Source organism: Balaenoptera borealis, assembly GCF_965194805.1.
Source record: "Balaenoptera borealis genome assembly, chromosome: 9".
In the NCBI taxonomy this organism is placed as follows: Eukaryota; Metazoa; Chordata; class Mammalia; order Artiodactyla; family Balaenopteridae; genus Balaenoptera; species Balaenoptera borealis.
The window spans coordinates 68,647,894-68,672,261 of record NC_138873.1 but is presented as its reverse complement, the minus strand read 5'-3'; the positions used below and the strand labels follow the sequence as shown (position 1 = coordinate 68,672,261).

The window sequence follows — 24,368 nt, the reverse complement described above, 5'->3', positions numbered from 1 at the left end:
AAAAATTAACATACATGCTTGCTTAGAAAAGCTACATGGGAAAATTTTCATTAAATGATGATGTCGTTGGGTCACTGATGTCTCTACCGTCTTGCATTTCTATAGAGCTTGCTCTGTTCAACGCACTGTTGTTGTATGGGCTGACTCCCTTGGAATACTTGATCAACGTCTCCAATGGAAAATTTAAGTCAGCAATATTTACACAAAAACAGTATTGTAAAGAACAAAGGGAGTGGGCTTAGGGAGTCAGGAAAATCTGCGTTCAGATCCCAATTATATCATTTACTGGTTTGCATGACCACGGGCAAGTTATTTAACCTCTCTGTGTCTCAACTTTCTCATCTGTAAGTAGAAATAATATTTACTTTATAAGACTTTATAAATATTAGAAGGTATAATATGTCCTGGGCATATAATATGTGCTCAATAAAAATGATTTCTTTTGCTCTTTATAAAAATACCTTATTTTTTTCTATTCCTAGTACAATTAAAGTCATATGTTACCATTCCATTTATGCCATAGCTGTTTTTGTAAATGATCATTGATCTTAACAAAAACATCTAACTTTAAAAATAACGTCAAAGGTTGTTATTTCCAAAAGAAAGAATACATATCAAACCAAAAATATGCAAATTCTATTACTGGGTAGTATATCACTAGAGTTCAGGTTTCTGCTTCCAGATTACCATGCAGAAACACTGAAGGAAATGTTTAACGAAAATGGTACACCAGAAGAGCTAGATTTTTAGACTTATTTATGTATTATTTATAAGTAATTATTATTTATTTTTAAGTCAATAATAGTCTTGATGCTATGTTTTTAAAGTCACAATTTTGAAGATAATTCTCTAAAGAAGCTGTGAATGCAACAATAAAGGGTAATTGTCACCTTCAATGGGGAAAAAGGTATAATGAACTGATTTCTTTCTCACAATAAAAATCTGCACTGAACAAACCTGAACCAATCAATCTGTTGTCTTTTTCCAGGATACAAGTCTCCCATGAAAACTATGTCTAACAGACTTGGGCTTAATCTTAACTTCTCAAGACACACAAAAAAGAGATGAAAATAACTGAAATAACAACTATGGAAAGGCAAGATCTTCCGTGACTTGAACGGTCAGATTCAAAAGTATAACTAGTCACATTAAGAAAGGTTCTCTAGTGCATTCACTTCCTGTCACAAATAATAGTTCCACTTGAACAGCAAGAGAATGTCAGAAAAAAACAAACAGAAACATTAATTGGAACTATTTTTATATTAGCTCTACTTCAAACAATATGAAGAAGATATAAAAATATTTTACTACCTGACAGTTATGACTTTAGGAATCCAGGACCCTTTTGTCTGTCCATGGCAGTGAGCATTATTATTAATTACTTTAGCTGAGTCTAAAGAAGCCATCTGAAATACTGATACAAATCAGCAAGAAAATGTCAGTTCTTGATGGTGAGTTTGGTTCTCAGCTAAAATTCTGATGTTTCTCTAAAAAAGGTATTAGTCCCTGCCCAGTTCCAAATTACAAATTCTTAAAGTGGTCTGTATAGTTTTGCTGTTAGTGTGTTTTTTTTCTTTTTAATTCTCTAACACCAATTTACCTCTTCAACCATATCTCGTATTACTTCCTTACATAAACTTTTGCTTTTATACTCAAGGCAAGACTTTATAGTTCCACTCCACACTTTGCATTTTCTACTTCCCTAAAACACCTGTCATTCTCCTATTTCTACAGGGAGTAAACAGAGAAAGACAAAGTCTCTCTTTCTTACACACACACACACACACACACACACACACACACACACACACACACCCTACTATTCACCTAATTGGTAGGACAACACAGTTCTTACACACACACACACACACACACACCCTACTATTCACCTAATTGGTAGGAAAACACAGTTCTTATTTCCTTTGTGAATCCCACTTCAACTACCCCAGCCCAGAGTTCTTCCTCAGCTTTGGACATCTATAGCTAATTCCAAGCATCTGACAGGTCACATTCTACTTTCTGTTGTTAATTATCTTTTTACAAAGAGATTCTTTCCATCTCACCAATCAGACTATAAATAAGTTAGGGGCATATAAAATAATTTTTTTTATTTTACTGTATTTTTTATTGAAATATAGTTGATTTACAATGTTGGGGTAGTTTCAGGTGTACAGCAGTGTGATTCAGTCATATGTATATATATTTTTTCAGACTCTTTTCCCATATAGGCTATTACAAAACATTGAGAAAATAGCTTATTAATCTTTATATCCCTGTCTTCACCAAAATACTTTGTACATATATACCTAATCAATGTTTCTTTTTGACTAGCAGGTAAGTTTTGAGATATAAAATTGCCAAGAGACTAGTACATATAGTCAAAGGAATAGGGAATTGTCACCATTAGAGGGGAGTGGGAGTTAGGGAAAATGAGGGGACAAGAGCACAGGAAAGCCCAATGGAAGGAATTTACATTTGCTACAGTGGGCAACAGGAAGCCACTCTTGGTAATGATTTAAAAATGAAAAAAAAAAAATCAAACTAGTGTGGGATAAACTTAAGAAAGGTTCTGAAGGCCAGAAACAGGAGACTGAATTTATGCTAGAGAGTGTCAAGATGCCTAAAATAGAAACTATCAAGGAGTGGAAGGTTTGGAGGAAGAAAGCGATGTGGCTCTACCTCAAGTCCCTCAGAAGAGGTGGCCATTAGTTAACAGTCAACAGAACTGAGTGAAGCAGAGGCCTGGACTCAAGGGAAGTCAATCTATTAAGGACATTTGGCACTCCACCAAGAATAAGAAGAACTCAAAAGAACAGACTTGTCTTCACTTTTCTCTCCCAAACTATAATTTTTCATAATTGTACTGATTTAATAAATCATTCAGGCCAGTAAAGGCATTTGAAAATCCTCAACAGGCTTAAGATTTTACTTATTATGGATAAGACTGAGCCCTATAGAGCACGGAAGTCTATATCTCTTAATAGGATACAAGAGAACGGAATAGTTCATCACTGGTAGTAACTTACCCTCACCAGTACAGTTTCTACCTTTGCCTTGTGTGGCTCCATTTCACTCCAGAAATCACCACTTTGTGACATCTAATGACCTGCATCATATGCATGTTGCCTTATTTCATTCATCCTTTTGCTAAACCATAACCACCCTGAGAACATCTCCTTGCTTATTTTCACTGTCACTGCCTCTTACATCGTCCAGTTACTCTTGTGCTATGCAACCAACCTACTCATCCTGAAACTTAGAAAACATCTGCTCCTTCTCAGTGCAATTCTGCTCTAGTTCCCTTCTGCAGCTAACATCAGCCCTGAGTCATCAAAATGCGTCCAAGATACACTGATCTTGAAAAACCTTAAAATGCTTTAATTCCATCTATGCTCACAAAGCATACACAACTTTGAGTCAAAAAATGAGAGACTGTTTTTCACTGTATCTAGCAAAACTACCACACCTGGTTGAAAAAAAATATCTTGCAAATGAGGTACTAATTTTTTCTTTCTGAGCTAGTCAGAGCACACAAAATGCTCAGGTGATTTGTTTATATACCTGATTTCTTCCCAGCTGGTTCTTGAAGAAATAGATTTCTAGAGACTATTTCAAATTAATAACCATATAATACTTTCACCCAAATCTCTTGGATATTAAAAAGTAATAAAGGCAAAATAAAAAGCATTTAATTCAAAAGGAAAACAACTAGGAGGGTTGGCCCTTCTAAAAAATCATGGCTGAGGAGAAATATATGACACAATAAACTCCAAACTAGACGCTTTGTGAACAAAAAGGAAAACACTCCATAACTATATCAGAAGATATTTTAATTAGAAGCCTTTTAATATTTCAGCAATTCACAAATGTTCTCAATACAAGAACTCTCAGCTCTTACAATTAACAACTAATGAACATAAACACTCAACAATGACTAAATAAGTAGTAGAAGTAAGATTATAACTTTGAGCTCTTTATACTCCCATCTCTTTGGATGTAAATAAACCACAATGACTCTACCTTGATCCTTGTGGTGGAACCACATTTCCTTTGGTCAAGTCATTTAGTACAATCCATGTCTTAACTAGTATTATACCAATTACAGAGATAATTTTGGCCTGCTGTAAAATCAAAACTCAGAAGGGCTTCAAGAATTACAATAATATACTATATATGGTAATGCAACATAAATAGTAATTAGTACACTAAATAGTATACACTAAAATAATACTCCATAGGAGGCAATATAATGTAAACCACCTGTTGGCACTGTAACCTTCAGTGTGTCACTAAGCCTTCTACGTTTTCATGATCTGTAAAACTGAAAATGCTACAAGTACCTACACTTTACAGGTTGTCTGAGAATTAATTAGAGCAGTGCCTGGCACTTGGTGCTCAATAAATGTTGGCTATAATATTTGTTTGCTTAATAACGGTACTAACCATTCATGCTTTTGGTTTTAAACAAGCATATTATCCTGCTTTCCTTTTTCGTGTTAGAAAGTTTTCAAATACTGACAAATAAGAAAAAAAAAAAAAAAAGATGAGATACCCAAAGAGATATCAATATGGTTGTAACATTTGATGATAAAATGTAAAAAAAATATATATATACACATTAGGGGTACATTTAATTTAAATATTCATTTATACTATTTGTTTCTCAAAGTCTCAGCATACTTTGAACCAAAAAAAAAAGAAAAAAGTTTTATACAAAATGAATTTCCGACTAGAGAACTGCTTTTATTAAGACTTAGTAAGTTGAATCTGACTCTAAAATATTGCAATCTATTGAGAAGAAATTTTGGATAGTCAAACAACCTAAAATGTCATTTTATGTGTCTATCTATATAGATTCTGGATAGACTACTTTTTTAAAAAAGGTATATAATGTGTGTTCACTGTTAATATTTTGACTATTACCAGACTAAATCTTAGCAGAAAACAATTAAAACTACTTTAACACTAGAAAGAACATATTATTTTAGCAGATGAATGACCACTTGTGAAGCTATTTCCTGGTTATCACAAATGTTCTGATCTGGTCACACTATAGAAAGAACTTAAATATTAATATTTAAAATATTTTAGTAAAACTGTAAATATCCAAATGGTACCTTACTGCTGACTTGTATTTGCAATATTAAATTTATAATAGTTTCTCCAAATCTTACATTTCATTGCATATAGTACAGTTTGTGAATTTCCTGAACTACAAGCTTGTCATTTTTATTTACTGGCAAATAATTCTATAGAAAATGAAACTTTGGGATATGAAGAAAACAAATATCCACCTCACTATTTAGAAAAAAACTGTTTTAAGAGATAATTAGATTTATTTGACTATATTTTTAAATTCCTGTTTTAAGAAAATTAAAGATCCTTCCTAATTTAGAGAGATTGGTTCAAGATGGCAGAGTAGAAGGACGTGCTCTCACTCCCTCTTGCAAGAGCACTGGAATCACAACTAACTGCTGAACAAACATCGACAGGAAGACACTGGAACTCACCAAAAGAAGATACCCCACATCCAAAGACAAAGGAGAGGCCACAGTGAGATGGTAGGAGGGGTGCAATCACAATATAATCAAATCCCATAACTGCTGGGTGGGTGACTCACAAACTGGAGACCACTTATACCACAGAAGTCCACCCACTGGAGTGAAGGTTCTGAGCCCCACGTCAGGCATGATATACTTAAAGTGATGAAAGGGAAGAACCTACAACCAAGATTACTCCACCCGGCAAGGATCTCATTCAGATTCGATGGAGAAATCAAAATCTTTACAGACAAGCAAAAGCTAAGAGAATTCAGCACCACCAAACCAGCTCTACAACAAATGCTAAAGGAACTTCTCTAAGTGGGAAACACAAGAGAGGAAAAGGACCTACAAAAACAAGCCCAAAACATTAAGAAAATGGTCATAGGAACATACGTAGTGATAATTACCTTAAACGTGAATGGATTAAATGCTCCAACCAAAAGACACAGGCTCGCTGAATGGATACAACAAAAGCAAGACCCATATATATGCTGTCTACAAGAGACCCACTTCAGACCTAGGGACACATACAGACTGAAAGTATGAGGGGATGGAAAAAGATATTCCATGCAAATGGAAATCAAAAGAAAGCTGGAGTAGCAATACTCGTATCAGATAAAATAGACTTTAAAATAAAGAATGTTTCAAGAGACAAGGAAGGACACTACATAATTATCAAAGGATCAATCCAAGAAGAAGATATAACAATTATAAATATTTATGCACCCAACATAGGAACACCTCAATACATAAAGCAACTGCTAACAGCTATAAAAGAGGAAATCGACAGTAACACAATAATAGTGGGGGACTTTAACTTAACACCTTCCTTACACCAATGGACAGATCATCCAAAATGAAAATAAATAAGGAAACACAAGCTTTAAATGACACAACAGACCAGATAGATTTAATTGATATTTATAGGACATTACATCCCAAAACAGCAGATTACACTTTCTTCTCAAGTGTGCATGGAACATTCTCCAGGATAGATCACATCTTGGGTCACAAATCAAGCCTCAGTAAATTTAAGAAAATCGAAATCATATCAAGCATCTTTTCTGACCACAATGCTATGAGATTAGAAATGAATTACAGGGAAAAAAACGTAAAAAACACAAACACATGAAGGCTAAACAATACGTTACTAAACAACCAAGAGATCACTGAAGAAATCAAAGAGGAAATCAAAAAATACCTAGAGACAAATGACAATGAAAACACAACGATCCGAAACCTAAGGAATGCAGCAAAAGCAGTTCTAAGAGGGAAGTTTATAGCTATACAAGCCTACCTAAAGAAACAAGAAAAATCTCAAGTAAACAATCTAACCTTACACCTAAAGAAAGTAGAGAAAGAAGAACATACAAAACCCAAAGTTAGCAGAAGGAAAGAAATCATAAAGATCAGAGTAGAAATAAATGAAATAGAAACAAAGAAAACAATAGCAAAGATCAATAAAACTAAAAGCTGGTTCTTTCAGAAGATAAACTAAATTGATAAACCATTAGCCAGACTCATCAAGAAAAAGAGGGAGAGGACTCAAATCAATAAAATTAGAAATGAAAAAGGAGAAGTTACAACAGACACTGCAGAAATACAAAGCATCCTAAGAGACTACTACAAGCAACTCTATGCCAATAAAATGGACAACCGGCAAGAAATGGACAAATTCTCAGAAAGGTATAACCTTCCAAGACTGAACCAGGAAGAAACAGAAAATATGAACAGACCAATCATAAGTAATGAAATTGAAACTGTGATTAAAGATCTTCCAACAAACAGAAGTCCAGGACCAGATGGCTTCACAGGTGAATTCTATCAAACATTTAGAGAAGAGCTAACATCCATCCTTCTCAAACTCTTCCAAAAAATTGCAGAGGAAGGAACACGCCCAAACTCATTCTACGAGGCCACCATCACGCTGATACCAAGGCCAGACAAAGATACTACAAAAAAAGAAAATTACAGACCAATATCACTGATGAATATAGATGCAAAAATCCTCAACAAAATACTAGCAAACAGAATCCAACAACACATTAAAGGGATCGTACACCATGATCAAGTGGGATTTACCCCAGGGATGCAAGGATTCTTCAATATATGCAAATCAATCAATGTGATACACCATATCAACAAATTGAAGAAGAAAAACCATATGATCATCTCAATAGATGCAGAAAAAGCTTTTGACAAAATTCAACACCCATTTATGATAAAAACTCTCCAGAAAGTGGGCACTGAGGAAACCTACCTCAACATAATAAAGGCCATATACGACAAACCCACAGCAAACATCATTCTCAATGGTGAAACACTGAAAGCATTTCCTCTAAGATCAGGAACAAGACAAGGATGTCCACTCTCACCACTATTATTCAACATAGTTTTGGAAGTCCTAGCCACAGCAATCAGAGAAGAAAAAGAAATAAAAGGAATCCAAATTGGAAAAGAAGAAGTAAAACTGTCACTGTTTGCAGATGACATGATATTGTACATAGAGAATCCTAAAGATGCCACCAGAAAACTACTAGAGCTAATCAATGAATTTGGTAAAGTTGCAGGATACAAAATTAATGCACAGAAATCTCTTGCATTCCTATACACTAATGATGAAATATCTGAAGGAGAAATTAAGGAAACATTCCCATTTACCATTGCAAGAAAAAGAATAAAATACCTAGGAATAAACCTACCTAGGGAGACAAAAGACCTGCATGTAGAAAACTATAAGACACTGATGAAAGAAATTAAAGATGATATAAACAGATGGAGAGATATACCATGTTCTTGGATTGGAAGAATCAATATTGTGAAAATGACTGTACTACCCAAAGCAAACTACAGATTCAATGCAATCCCTATCAAACTACCTATGGCATTTTTCACAGAGCTAGAACAAAAAGTTTTACAATTTGTATGGAAACACAAAAGACCCCGAATAGCCAAAGCAATCTTGAGAAAGAAAAATGGAGCTGGAGGAATCAGGCTCCCAGACTTCAGACTATACTACAAAGCTACAGTAATCAAGACAGTATGGTACTGGCACAAAAACAGAAATATATATCAATGGAACAGGATAGAAAGCCCAGAGGTAAACCCACACACCTATGGTCAACTAATCTATGACAAAGGAGGCAAGGATATACAATGGAGAAAAGACAGCCTCTTCAATAAGTGGTGCTGAGAAAACTGGACAGCTACATGTAAAAGAATGAAATTAGAAAACTCCCTAACGCCATACACAAAAATAAACTCAAAATGGATTAAAGACCTAAATGTAAGGCCAGACACTATAAAACTCTTAGAGGAAAACATAGGAAGAACACTCTTTGACATAAATCACAGCAAGATCTTTTTTGACTCACCTCCTAGAGAAATGGAAATGAAAACAAGAATCAACAAATGCGACCTAATGAAACTTAAAAGCTTTTGCAAAGCAAAGGAAACTACAAACAAGACGAAAAGACAGCCCTCAGAATGGGAGAAAATATCTACAAATGAATCAACGGACAAAGGATTAATCTCCAATATATATAAACAGCTCATGCAGCTCAACAGTAAAAAAAAAAAACAAACAACCCAATCCAAAAATGGGCAGATGACCTAAATAGATATTTGTCCCAAGAAGACATACAGATGGCCAAGAAGCATGTGAAAAGCTGCTCAACATCACTAATTATTAGAGAAATATAAACCAAAACTACAATGAGGTAGCATCTCACACCAGTTAGAATTGGCATCATCAGAAAATCTACAAACAACAAATGCTGGAGAGGGTGTGGAGAAAAGGGAACCCTCCTGCACTATTTGTGGGAATGTAAATTGATACAATCACTATGGAGAACAGTATGGAGGTTCTTTAAAAAACTAAAAATAGAATTACCATATGACCCAGCAATCCCACTACTGGGCATATAAACAGAGAAAACCATAATTCAAAAAGACACATTCACCACAATGTTCATTGCAGCACTATTGACAGTAGCCAGGTCATGGAAGCAACCTAAATGCCCATCGACAGACGAATGGATAAAGAAGATGTGGTACATTTATACAGTGGAATATTACTCTGCCATAAAAAGGAACGAAATTGGGTCATCTGTAGAGACATGGATGGATCTAGAGACTGTCACACAGCGTGAAGTAAGTCAGAAAGAGAAAAACAAATATCATATATTAACACATATATGTGGAACCTAGAAAAATGGTACAGATGAACCGGTTTGCAGGGAAGAAATTGAGACACAGATGTAGAGAACAAACATATGGACACCAAGGGGGGAAAGCAGCAGGGGGTGGTGGTGGTCCTGTGATGATTTGGGAGATTGGGATTGACATATATACACTAATATGTATAAAATGGATAACTAATAAGAACCTGCTGTATAAAAAAATAAAATAAAATTCAAAGAAAAAAAAAAAGGATCCCTCCTACCCATAACTTACAATTACCGTATCTACTTATGACAGAATATCACTTACTGCAGTAGTCTCAAACTTCTGAAGGTGCTCAAGGTACCAACTTTAATAGCGCCCATTACAAATCATTGGCAACATTAATGGATTTGTATTATCTAGTCTCAGAGTTTCATAGTTTGTTATTGTTCTCGAAGGGTCAACAAAGAGAACACCAGTCTGGAGCTTCCCTAGCTGCCTGAATCATGGCCATGATACACTTGAAATGGGTCTTTATTGCCACCTCTGCCTTGGGGGGGGTGGGGTTGTTTTTTCAAACTTTATTAGGCAAGCGGACAAGTAATAATCCTTCCTAACTGACTATTTACTGGAGAAATTATTTTTCTCCTTTTGTGGGAAAAAGTGAAATACATAACTTCTAGATGTCTAGTGTACAATCTAGATCAGAAACCATGGCATTTGTCAGAAATATGACTTCTACAATAGTCATTTTAGATATTACCTTTTCTATTTACGTGGTTGTCAGTGCGTTTGAAATTCTTTTTAGAAGTAAAACATTGGTAGGGAAAAAACCCAACAGGATAAGAAACACCATGTTATTTCCTTTCACCAAAATAGGATGTCCAGTGCATTATAAATATGTAAGTAAGCATGATACCATTTCCTTTTTTGAGAACATTTCAAAATTACAAAAAAGAATTGTTTAGTCTTTTTCTCTCCAAATCACATGTAACAAGAAGTCAGCTTGATATGATAGATCTGGTTTTCAAAAAAACTAGAATATGCTAAAATGATTTCTAATATTTTTCTATAAAGTGGCCAGCTCAAGAGAGATTGAAAGTAGTTGGAATATCCAGCTAAGAAAAATGCTTTCTTAATTGGAAAATAATTTGAGGACTAGATTTAAAATGTTCTCAGAATAATTCACAAAATCTACATTTCAAATAAAGTTACTGATGTTAATAACAATTTACAACCACAATCTTAAATTAGAAAGTAAAATTAATTTATATTGCCTCAAAGATATCCCAGCTCAAGAGATCAGAAAATAAAGTTTTAAGGCAGTAAATATGTATGCAATTAGAACCAGAGTTTTAAATACTCTGATGAACTTCATGGTAAATACTTGATGGTTTAAAACAACAACAACAACAAGAAGCTCATAGATACAGAGAACAGATTAGTCGTTGCCGCAAGCAGGGGTGAGGGTGGGAGAAATGGACGAAGAAGGGGGTCAAAAGGTACAAACTTCCAATTATAAGGTAGATACGTCCTGGAGATGTAATGTTAACAGCAGGGTGACTATAGTTAATAATACTGCATTGTATATTTGAAAGTTGCTAAAAGAGTAGATCTTAAAAGTTCTCATCACAAGAAGAAATTGTTTTGTAACTATGTAAAGGGATGGATGTTAAGTAGACTTATTGTGGTGATCATTTTGCAATGTGTACAATATTGGATCATGATGTTTTACACCTGAAACTAATATGCTATATATCAACTATACCTCAATTAAAAAAAAAAACAACCAATATTTGGTTTTCTAGGCATTCTTCAATAATAATGTTAAATATTTATTTAGTGTTTTTATGTCTCAGGCACTAGGCTAATTGCTGAGGATACAGAAGTACACAAGACACAGCCCAGCCCTATGGGACTCATATTCTTGCAAACAGATAAATTTTTTAAGGACATGAAGGTAAGAATACTGAAACTGAAACATGTATGACCACAGGCCTTAAGTGTTACTCAGTTTTGGCAATAACATGGCCAAAAGCACCTTGGTAAAAATGGCAGGAAAACTACTGCTATTGAATACTTTCTGGAACCCTAAGTCTGCAGTTTCGATGTGATTTGTTGGTAACAATGCATGATTTTTAACATCCAGGAAGTTACTAGATGGGCTCACTAGAGAGCCCAGGAGTGGCCCTGAAGCACTCTGTCAGCAAGTATGCAGGATAAAATGCTGTCAGCAACTTAATAGTTATTGCATATAAGTAGAGAGACTTTTGGCTTCCATTACAGTTTGTGAGTTGTTTGTTTTTTTTCACTTTCTGAATCTGCTTTCAACAAAGAAATACCCATGTCCGCTCTGATTACTGCAACATGAGACACTGAAAATTTGCCTCTCCACTCACAGTACTACAGAAAACTGAGCCATTATTCAATGCATATGGCACACTAATCTAGATCTGCTTCCACTGCTTTCTCTCAATTTCTCACTCATCTCCATTTCTTTCTGTTTTTTTCATCTATGGGGATCTTACCTTTATTTGTCTCTCTAGCCTCAAAATACATGAAATCACTTGGAAGACAGAGTAGGCACAGAAGTCTCTCTGTTTATGAGAATTAGGGTCTTTTTGAAATAGAAAATAGCTTTGCTTGGCTCCATAAAACATCTTAAGTCACTTCTCATTTATCTTTTCCTATACTCTCTTCCTCCCTCTCCCCAGCAACTATGACATCGCATCACTTTCTTCCCCTCCAAAGCCACTCCGAGGACTATCATCAACTCAGGGGCAGGTAAGCTTCCTCACCATCGCCTGCACTGCATCAGTGTGGCAGATGGCAGCATTAGCTGGACAAGTCCTACCCTGCAGCAGTGTTTGCCAAACTGTGAGTCGTGACCCATTTTCCAAACAGAGAAGTTAATTTAGTGGGTTGAGACCCACATTTAAAAACTAAATCAATGGAAAAATAAACTGAACAGAATGGAAAATCATACTTATTTTGAAACTCTGGTTTATGTTGTGTGTGTATAAATACACATATGTGTATGTGTGCTAGAACTCAATGAAAATACACTTCTTACATTCCTACAGGTCATGGTGATAAGTTTGGAAGCCACTAAACTATGATACTCAGTTCTAGGCCTGCATCTATATCTGATGTAATACTTCAGATATTTTAGAGATTTAAAATATGGATGTTAAATAATTTCCTTTAGTAAAAAGTGTTGATCTAATAAGCCACACATTTTCTAAAACATCATCAGTCAGTGAACAAAACAAATCAGTTTTCCTAGTTTTTTCAGTATTTCCTAAGAGAGACCCCAAATAAATACTTTATCTTTAAATTTAATTTACCCTAAAAATTAAAATTGACACATTATTAGGCATTTCAAAGATATTTTTAAGTAACAAATAACAATCCAAGCTCAATATACCTGAAAAGGAAAAATATTCTACTTTTTTTAATTTAAAAAAGTCTGAGGGAATGGTTTGATGGATTTTCAAATATGATTTCAAAAATGAAGAAGAGATCACTATTTCCTTGCATCTACTGCATATGTATATGAATACAAACACCAATTTTACACCAATTTTTTATTTCCTGGGCTGTAAAGAGACTTAAAAACTGAAGCTCAGAAAGCCTAGAGTATGAGACTGTGACTAATGGCACCCAGTCTCTCAGCAGGGATGGAACCAAGCTCTGAGGCAGAGAATAACCCAGCTGTACTGACTATAAAATAACTGCCTCAGAATAACAGTTATATTCCTTACATTTCACATATGGCTGCTGCATGGAATTCATAGTTAAAATACAAAAGACATTTTTCAGCCATTCCACAGTGTCAAAGTGAAAACTGTATGTGACTCAGCCTCACAGCTTCACACACTTCTTGGGCTGTCAAGAGGCAACTAATACCAAGCCCGGTGGAGAGGGACAGCCCTGTGGCTCTGAGACTTTCCATAACGATCCTTGAGTTGACTAAAAGTGATGTTGACAGGCTTCAATCCTTCTTGGTTTTATGGATTATGGCTGGTAAGTGGAGCCTCCAGGACTAGAACCCTATGAGAATAGCACTGAGATTTTTACTGCACCGTAAAATGCTTTAGAAAACAACACAGAATAATAGGTATAAAATGTAAACTACTGGGACTTCCCTGGTGGCTCAGTGGTTAAGAATCTGCCTACCAACGCGGGGGACATGGGTTTGAGCCCTGGTCCGGGAAGATCCCACATGCCGCGGAGCAACTAAGCCCGTGCGCCACAACTACTGAGCCTGCGCTCTAGAGCCCGCGAGTCACAACTACTGAGCCCACGCGCCACAAGTACTGAAGCCCATGTGCCTAGAGCCTGTGCTCCGTAACAAGAGAAGCCACCACAATGAGAAGCCCTCGCACCGCAATGAAGAGTTGCCCTCGCTTGCCACAACTAGAGAAAGCCTGTGCACAGCAACAAAGACCCAATGCAGCCAAAAATAAATAAATAAATAAATTTTAAAATAAATAAATAAAATGTAAACTATTATTTAAACTTGACCATGTCTACAAAAATAAACTATGAACAATAGAATTATATACGCACTGAATTAAGATAAAGGTATTATGCAAAGATATACAGAAATAGCCACCTCTCCACCCCAAAAAGCTTCTGACAACTTGAAAGCATACAAATAAGAATTAAGTAAAATTTTACTTTTTTCAAAACTTCCCTTTTGAATTTCAAAGACTACATATAAAGATATAATTAAACATATCTCTTACTTAAGAAAACCCTAAGTCACACACAGCCCAGTACATCTAGAAACTTATCTTAATCTCAATAAAGTTGAAAGAAGTTAGTCTTGGATGAGGGTGAAATCTACTTCATTTACAGCACTAAACAATAGCTGTGGATATGTGAGGCAATTCTTTTCTTACTCTGTATTACAACTCATTATAAAATGATCAGTGTTTTATTTAGTTTATCATATTTTAGTTTAAAATAAGAGAATAATCATGCATGTTTAAAATCAAGTTCTTCAGATGACAAATTTCCCATGAAAACTTATTCTGATGACTTTCAGAAGATGTTAAGAGATATGAAAGGTAAAGTTGGAATAACTTCCTCTAAAAATAATGAAACCTGAAACTAGCATGAAGATGTGCTGGTCTAAGACTATAATGAAGTCCCATGTTTGTACACACTGGTATCTTTACCTATGGCTTGGACAGAAAACTAAAACTAAAAGATGGGTAATAATGGGAGAGGGAGGGAGGGAGAGACAGAGAGAGAGAAAGAGTGGTTGTAACAATTCATGTTATATGCTAATAGTACATACATCTATTGTCATGCTATAGCAAATTTTCTGAACTCATTTAACACTAGCCCAAATATCCACCACCCTTTTTGTGTTTTCCTTTTTCTCTTTCTGATCTTTATAAATTGGAGCTCCTTTTTAGAAATACAAATGTAAAATGCCACTTTAACAAATGTAGCCTCTAACATCAAGCCACTCACACTTAGTCCTATGATGTTAATAAATGAGAATTCCTTTTCCTAAATATTCAAATGAAAAATTTTCTATCTTGATTTATAAAAAAAAAAAATTCAACCAATACTCTCTTAAGAAAGCAGAACAGTTTCCATTTATTAAAGGTTATATCTGATATCTATGCCACACAGTACAGCATCATTACATTTAGTTTAACAGCAAACAAATACTGGTATTTCATGTCCAGAAGAAGTCAGATGCAAGGCAAGGGGCAGGGAATGAACCTTAAATTTCTACCCTAATCTCAAGCATTTAAACTATGATTTTTTAAAATTGTTTTCCAATTAACTTACAAGCATTCTAATCAGGTAGGGATCTATACAGCATTTTCATAAGAACCACAGGAATTATAAAAGAACTTCAACAATTAATGAGGATAAGAAATCCTTTCACAGTACATGAGAGAAACCTTTCCCATAGCAACATCAAAGGAAAAAGATGCCCTAATTTAATGGACTTTTTTCTATTGAGTTGATTATCCAGGCATAAAGGGTTGACAAAGGATTGACCTTTGTCACTGGGCTTGTTAGAAAGGGCTTGGATAAAGAAAATGATATGTTAATGAATCAGGTGAGTGATGGAGGAATCACCCTCATACATACATACATTTATGTTTTTGAGACAACATGTAACACACACACACACGCACAAATTCTACCCTTCCTTAAATATATCAGATAAGCCTCTCACTTTTTCACTATTTCAGTTCTAATACAGAGAAACAGGATTTTCCAAACCAATGGACAGAAAAAAAATTGGGCTTTTAGAAATGTTTCTGCTGAAACTTATTAGAATTCTTGCATCTACTGGAGAATTTGGTGAACAGGATAGTGAGGGAGGTTTATGAAGAGACTCTTGCCAACTCCACTTGTGTTCCAGGGATGTTAAAAATAGAATTAAAAAAAATGTACCTGAATGCTTGTCATTACTTAGGAATCAGAAACGTTCAAGAGGGTCCACAACTTAAGACCCTAATGTGGACTTCTGAGAGTGTCTTAAGTTAAATTAAGGAAGGTATTTAAAGAGTACTGATGCTATGGTAGCTAAAGAAGGTTTTTCATTTTAAAATGTCAATAATGTGACTAAACCGCCTCAGTATTAAATATCTTATATGTCCTATTCAGGCTCAGTCTATTCTGAAAAATCTTTGTTTTTCAAAGCATAAAAATATGTCATATATGTAGGGGGAAAGGAATTCAAAATCACATCCGACAAACAAACGTGAGAAAAATAATTAACTCATGGAGCCAAGAAACAAATGTGAGGAAAAATCCAATACTAAACCAAAAAACAAATCAAATTTTACAGGTCTGTCAGAAAACATTAATAAAGTTAAAATAACAAAGGAAAAGGATGACTGCAAACCTTTCTTTTTATTTACTGCCTTGAACGTTCATAATATTATTCCACTTTTTACAAGAAAGCCTAGTTGGAATCTGTGCTTCAACCCTCAACTAATATTGCTATAAAAACAATTTTTGACAAAAAATTGAATGCTTTCCCTCTAAGATCAGGAACAAGGCAAGGATGTCTGCTCTCACCATTTCTAATCAACTTTGTACTGTAGGTTTTAGCCAGTGCACTAAAGCAAGAAAAAGCAATAAAAGGTATCAATATCAAGATCAGAAAGGAAAAAGAAAAGTACCTATTAGTAGATGACAAAATCATTTATGTAGAAAATCCTATGAAAGCTACAAAAAAGCTACTAGAATTACTAATTGAGTATAGTAAAGTTGTAGGATTTAAAGTAAACACAAAATTTAATCATCTTTTTATTTACTAGCAATGAACAATCGTAAATTGAAATAAAAAATACTTTTAAAATAGCATCACAAATACAAAATATTTACACATAAATGTACTTTTAAATGTGCAAGACTAACACACTGAAACAATGAAATACTGCTGAGAGACATTAAAGATCTAAATAAATGGAGAAATATGTGGCTTTGATGAACTGTAAGATTCAATACTGTTATGATGTCATTTCTCTTCAAATTGATTTCCAGATTCAACGTGATCCAGATCAAAATTCCAGCAGGTATTTTTACAGAAATTGACAAGATGATTCTAACATTCACATGGAAATTAAAGGAACCCAGAGTAGTCTAAACAACTTTGAAAAAGAACAAAGTTTCAGGATTTACACTACCTGACTTCATGACTTATTCTAAAGCTACAAAAATCAAGACAGTGCGATATTGGTAGAGGGATAGATACATAGGTCAATGGAACAGAATAAAGAGCTCAGAAATAGACTCACACACACATGGTGAATTGATTTTCAACTAAGATGCAAAGGCACTTCAATGGTGGAAAGAATACCCTTTTTAACAAATGGTTTCGGAACAACTGGATATCCACGGGCCAAAACAAGGTTGGGGTGTAGGGGGACAACATCCCTCTATGCCTTGAACCTTGCATCATATACAAAAATTAACTCCACTGGATAATAAACTTAAATGTAAAACCTAGAACTATAAAGATTCTAGAAGAATACATAGGAGAATAATCTTTTGGCCTTTGGACTAGGCAAATATTTCTTAGATCAACACTAAAAGCAAGAACCGTGAAAAAAAACTAATAAACTGAACTTCACCAACATTAAGAATTTTTGCTCTTTGAGGATCCTGTTAAAAGAAATCCCATATCTGATAAAGGGCTTACATCCAGAAGATATATAAAGAATGCTCAAAACTCAACGGTAAGAAAACAAAAAACCCAGTTAAAAAACGGCAAGTTTTGAACACACACTTCACTAGAGATGTACAGATGGCAAATAAGTACATGAGAAGATGCTCAACATTATTAGTCATTACAGAAATGCAAATTAAAACTCCAATGAAATACTATATACCTATAAGAATGACTAAACTTAAAAAGACTGACCATACCAAATGTTGATGATGATATGGAGGAACTGGCACTCACCCTGCTGGTGGGGAAATAGTTTGGTAGTTTCTTAAAAAGTTAAAACATACAACTGCCATTTAACTCAGCCATTTTGGTCTTAGGTATTTACCCAAGAGAAATGAAAATATATGTCCATACAGAAACTTGTACACAAATGTTCACAGCAGCTTTATTTATAATAGTCAAAAAGTAGAAACAACCCAAATGTCTCTCAACGTGTGAAAGGATAAAGAAACTGTGCTAAAACCATATAATGAAATACTACTCAGCAATAAAAAAGAATGAACTACTGAAGTGTAACAACATTGGTGAATCTCAAAATAATAACACTGAATGAAAGAAGCTAAAAGAGAGAGAGAAAGAAATACAGTATGATCCATTTATATAAAATTCTGGAAAGTGCAAATTAATCTATAATGATTAGATCAGTGGTCACCTGGGGACTGAAAAAGAAAAAGGAAGGGCAGGACAGGGGAGTTCAAAGGGGCACAAGGAAACTTTTAGGGGTGATGGATATGTTCATTATCTTGATTGTGGTGATAGTTTCAGAAGGGTATGTCAAATTGTACAGTTTAAATATGTATATTTTACTGTATGCCTATTATACCTCAATAAAGCTGTCAAAAAATTCTATTGGTAAAAAGGGTAATGTGGCTCTAAACTGTACTCTTAACTAATCACTGAAGTGCAATGGTCAAAATTAACACTACTAAGGGCAAGATTATTAAACTAATCGATTCACTGAAAAACTGAATTACTTTTTCATCAGAGATATGCAAAAACAAATGAAATTAATAATTCACATTCCCAAATTTTTGTGATAGTTATTTGCAGGGTTTTGGTGGGTTCTCGACGAGTGAACTGTATCTAGGAAAAATATACTAGAAAATGAACAACCATACCTTGATTTGTGCAAAGGGTCTTTCATAACCTCCAACATAGAGAAGGCCAACATTCTGAGGAAGTAACCTACAAAGGAAAAAAAAGCATTATTTATAAAATACTCTTCCTTAAATATGAGGTTGTATAATTACCAAAATTTGTATAATAGATACCGACTATGAAAAAATTAATATCTATGCAATAATTCTTGTCTTTTTGCACGATGGAATAGTAACCAGCAAAGGAATAATTCTTATACTTCAGAAAATGATGGGTAAATATTGAGAATGGCAACTTAAATGTAAAACAGTCTAACACACTAGTAATTCTAGCAAAATTACTACATAGCGGAGAATTAAAAGAAGCAATGCATATATTTAAAAATCTATAAAAGTTCAATTCAAGAAATACTCACTGTGTGTCTATACTATGCACTATGGAGATAATACAAACCTAAACAGTTCAGTCCCAAAATTTAACAGGAAAACCAGATACACAATTAACCCTAACAAAAGGTGGCCTCTGATAAATGCTATTCTAGAGGTATTTGCCATTGCAAAGTAGTGGAGTGAGAAATACCTTCTATGGAGGGAGCTGGAGAAGCCTGAAGAGGAATTTAGGCTTAACTTTTAAAGGGTTGGTAAGGCAAAGGGAGAAATTTTAAACTATATCCTGAGAATGCAGAAGGTTTGAAACCAAAAGTAAACAAGTCTGGCTGAAGTAAGGGATAAGTTAGTCAGACATGAAAACCCAAAGAAGGTTTGGAATGGGCCATGAAGAACGTCAAATGTCTTATCTTTATTTCATAAGTAATATTTATTTTTTTGTACAGACAATAAATGCACATGAAAATAAAAATCAAACCATCTAGAGGGTGGGGGTAGAATGGTTACCTTCCCTGCATCATTCCTTCCTTCCTATTTAAAGAGGGCTATCATTCTTGACTACATTGAAACACTGTGAATAAGGAAATACCATCATTAGAACTATGCTTGTGGAGCATGTAGTCGTGCTGGGTATGAGAAGGTCATAATTAAATTAATTACTCTACGGTATCTTGTAATCACTGTCACCAGGTGACAGTGTGAGATGGTTGTATGATTAGTGAAGGGGAGAATACACCAACCCAAAATACACCACCTTGACGTGTGGATTATTTTGAGCTGAAGGCAATCAAGACCTAGGAGACTCAGGAAAAACTTTTACCTCTCTCGTAACTGCCTAAAAGAACTTAGATAGGGGGCCTGGCCCAGAAAGAGAGCTATTACCATAGATAACGTTTTTATCTGAAAGACCTATCTGCATGGCAGGGCAAACTTCTAAATACAAAACATCTGTTCTTCTCATCATCCTGTGAGCTACCCTCCTCCCCTTTGAAGACCCAGGCCCTTATCCCATTCCTTAGCACAGGATGGCACATAAGCCTCAACTGCTCGACCTACCCTTGAGTCTCTTATCTTTGGGGAATCCCGTACATACTAACTTAAATATGTTTTTCTCCTGTTAATCTGTCCTATGTCAATTTAATTATTACACCAAAGAACCTAGAAGAAAAGAAGGGGAAATTTTTCTACCCCTACTTAACCTTCCACTGACTTGATCTAGTAAGACTAATAAAGTTCACTCTTAAAGCACCTTAGGTTTTATGAAATAGGTAGATAGATATTCTATCTCCTAGCAACATCCTCTGTTCCCTACATTCTTTAAAGGCCTATAAAGTACTGAAGGCCACTAAAGGAAAGCTAATAGCTGGCAAACACAATAATAAATTAAACCAATTTAGCAAAAAGCTACATTACTTAAGTTCGGCATGTGAGTGATACTTACAGTTATGCCTTTTAGCATGTTGTTGAAGGTTACAAACATGACTTAAGGGGTATTTGTTCACTGGATGCAAGTAGAAAGCATAAGAAATGTCCCCAAATCTCAACTAGGAAATGGAGAATTTCTTCACCATCATTTGACAAATAAGAAATTAATCAAAGCAGCAAAACTTTAAATCTCTCACAAACTGCTAGTATCACAAATTTAATGTTAGTTTTATATAGCAGTGGTAATTTATTTCCTATGTAACAAATGATCACTAAAAGCTTCATAAGCCTCTTTTAGAAGTAAGAATAGTCACTGTTCATACAAATACATGATAGAAAAGGAAGAGAATAAAAGCTGCCTGACATTTAAAAATCAACATGCCTCTAATTACTACGTATATGCATTTTAGGAAGCTTGCCAATATACTATTCAGTGTGTCCTCCCCTTCCTCCAACTTGCCTATCTAATAACTACCTTCTAAACAAGAAATATCTTAAATATGTTAGTTACACAGCATATATATATTTTGCTTTTTAAATACTGTTCTTTCTCATTCATGTACGTATTATTCCTTACATAAATTACATTACCACCTTCGTTTGAGTGGGTTTTAATATGTATCATAATTTAAACGTTTGCTATGTGTAAAATAATTAATACTTTGAGAACATAAATTCCAACTTCTAAGATGGAACATTTCTTAAAATGCTTTTACCTTTCAAAAAATTATTATGCCAAATTGTATACATAATTATTGTCAAATAATAGGCACCATTTTATTATGACAGGGTATTTGTATATAATATAGCATTCACACATTTTAAATGCCAAGAGTAAAGGCATTAATTCAGCATTTACAGATGCATTATACACATATGTTAAAATAAAAACCATGACTCATTTAGTACCAGATAATTGTTTTGTCCTTCTATTAGGTGAACATTAATATAACCTTTATACAAATGCTAATAACTTCCAAAAAATTTGCTTGTAATTCAATGTTTCTATAGTGTGGCTACCAAAGAAATTTTTAGAGTAAGAAGGCATTGCTGAGCAAAAGCTAAGAGAATTCAGCACCACTAAACCAGCTTTACAACAAATGCTAAAGGAACTTCTCTAGGAAGGAAACACAAGAGAAGGAAAAGACCTACAAAAACAAACCCAAAACAATTAAGAATATGGTAATAGGAACATACATATTGATAACTACCTTAAATGTAAATGGATTAAATACTCCAACCAAAAGACACAGGCTCGCTGAATGGATACAAAAACAAGATCCGTATATATGCTGTCTACAAGAGACCCACTTCAGACCTAGGGACACATACAGACTGAAGGTGAGGGGATGGAAAAAGATATTCCATGCAAATGGAAATCAAAAGAAAGCTGGAGTAGTGATTCTCATATCAGACAAAATAGACTTTAAAACAAAGACTTTAAAAGAGACAAAGAAGGACACTACATAATGATCAAAGGATCAATTCAAGAAGAAGATGTAAGAATTGTAAATATTTATGCACCCAACATAGGAGCACCTTAATACATAAGGCAAATTCTAACAGCCATAAAAGGGGAAATCCACAGTAACACAATCATAGTAGGGGACTTTAACACCCCACTTTCACCAATGGACAGATCATCCAAAATGAAAATAAATAAGGAAACACAAGCTTTAAATGATACATTAAACAAGATGGACTTAATTGATATTTATAGGACATTCCATACAAAAACAACGGAATACACTTTCTTTTCAAGTGCTCATGGAACATTCTCCAGGATAGATTATATCTTGGGTCACAAATCAAGCCTCGGTAAACTGAAGAAAATTGAAATCATATCAAGCATCTTTCCAACCACAACGCTATGAGGCTAGATATCAACTACAGGAAAAAACCTGTAAAAAATACAAACACATGGAGGTTAAACAATACACTACTAAATAACCAAGAGATCACTGCAGAAATCAAAGAGGAAATCAAAAAATACCAGAAACAATGACAATGAAAACACAATGACCCAAAACCTATGGGATGCAGCAAAAGCAGTTCTAAGAGGGAAGTTTATACCAATACAATCCTACCTCAAGAAACAAGAAACATCTCAAATAAACAACCTAACATTACACCTAAAGGTAATGGAGAAAGAAGAACAAAAAACCCCAAAAGTTAGCAGAAGGAAAGAAATCATAAAGATCAGATCAGAAATAAATGAATAAAACAATAGCAAAGATCAATAAAACTAAAAGCTGGTTCTTTGAGAAGATAAACAAAATTGATAAACCATCAGTCAGACTCATCAAGAAAAAAAGGGAGAAGACTCAAGTCAATAGAATTAGAAAAGAAAAAGGAGAAGAAACAACTGACACTGCAGAAATACAAAGCATAATGAGAGACTACTACAACAACCATATGCCAATACAATGGACAACCTGGAAGAAAATGGACAATTTCTTAGGAAACCACAACCTTCCAAGACTGAACCAGGAAGAGATAGAAAATATAAACAGACCAGTCACAAGCCCTGAAATTGAGACTGTGATAAAAAATCTTCCAACAAACAAAAGCCCAGGACCAGATGCATTCACAGGTGAATTCTATCAAACATTTAGAGAAGAGCTAACACCCATCCTTCTCAAACTCTTCCAAAAAATTGCAGAGGAAGGAACACACCCAAACTCAGTCTACGAGGCCACCATCACCCTGATACCAAAACCAGACAAAGATGTCACAAAGAAAGAAAACTACAGGCCAATATCACTGATGAACATAGATACAAAAATCCTCAACAAAATACTAGCAAACAGAATCCAACAGCACATTAAAAGGATCATACACCATGATCAAGTGGGATTTAGTCCAGGGATGCAAGGATTCTTCAATATATGCCAATCAATCAACGTGATAAACCATATTAACAAATTGAAGGAGAAAAACCATATGATCATCTCAATAGATACAGAAAAAGCTTTTGACAAAATTCAACACCATTTATGATAAAAACCCTCCAGAAAGTGGGCATAGAGGGAACTTACCTTAACATAATAAAGGCCATATATGACAAACCCACAGCCAACATCATTCTCAATGGTGAAAAACTGAAACCATTTCCTCTAAGATCAGGAACAAGAGAAGGTTGTTCTCTCTCACCACTATTATTCAACATAGTTTTGGAAGTGTTAGCCACAGCAATCAGAGAAGAAAAAGAAATAAAAGGAATCCAAATTGGAAAAGAAGAAGTAAAGCTGTCACTGTTTGCAGATGACATGATACTATACACAGAGAATCCTAAAGATGCTACCAGAAAACTACTAGAGCTAATCAATGAATTTGGTAAAAAAGTAGCAAGATACAAAATTAATGCACAGAAATCTCTTGCATTCCTATACACTAATGATGAAAAATCTGAAAGAGAAATTAAGGAAACACTCCCATTTACCATTACAACAAAAAGAATAAAACACCTAGGAATAAACCTACCTAAGGAGACAAAAGACCTATATGCAGAAAACTATAAGACATTGATGAAAG

At 34.6% G+C, this 24,368-nt stretch overlaps 1 protein-coding gene across 4 annotated transcripts in view; it reads right to left on the bottom strand.

The window, feature by feature from the left end:
- The window catches only part of RNGTT (RNA guanylyltransferase and 5'-phosphatase), a 327,759-nt gene that overhangs the window by 123,185 nt on the left and 180,206 nt on the right, over window positions 1-24,368 (bottom strand). For 3 of the 4 annotated variants that reach the window (XM_082405977.1, XM_082405974.1, XM_082405975.1), the window contains exon 14: window positions 19,044-19,110. In XM_082405977.1, the coding sequence (XP_082262103.1) occupies window positions 19,044-19,110 (67 nt within the window). Of the gene's footprint in view, window positions 1-8,274; window positions 16,811-19,043; window positions 19,111-24,368 lie in introns of those variants that run through there. The other variant, XM_082405976.1, reaches the window with a different exon arrangement.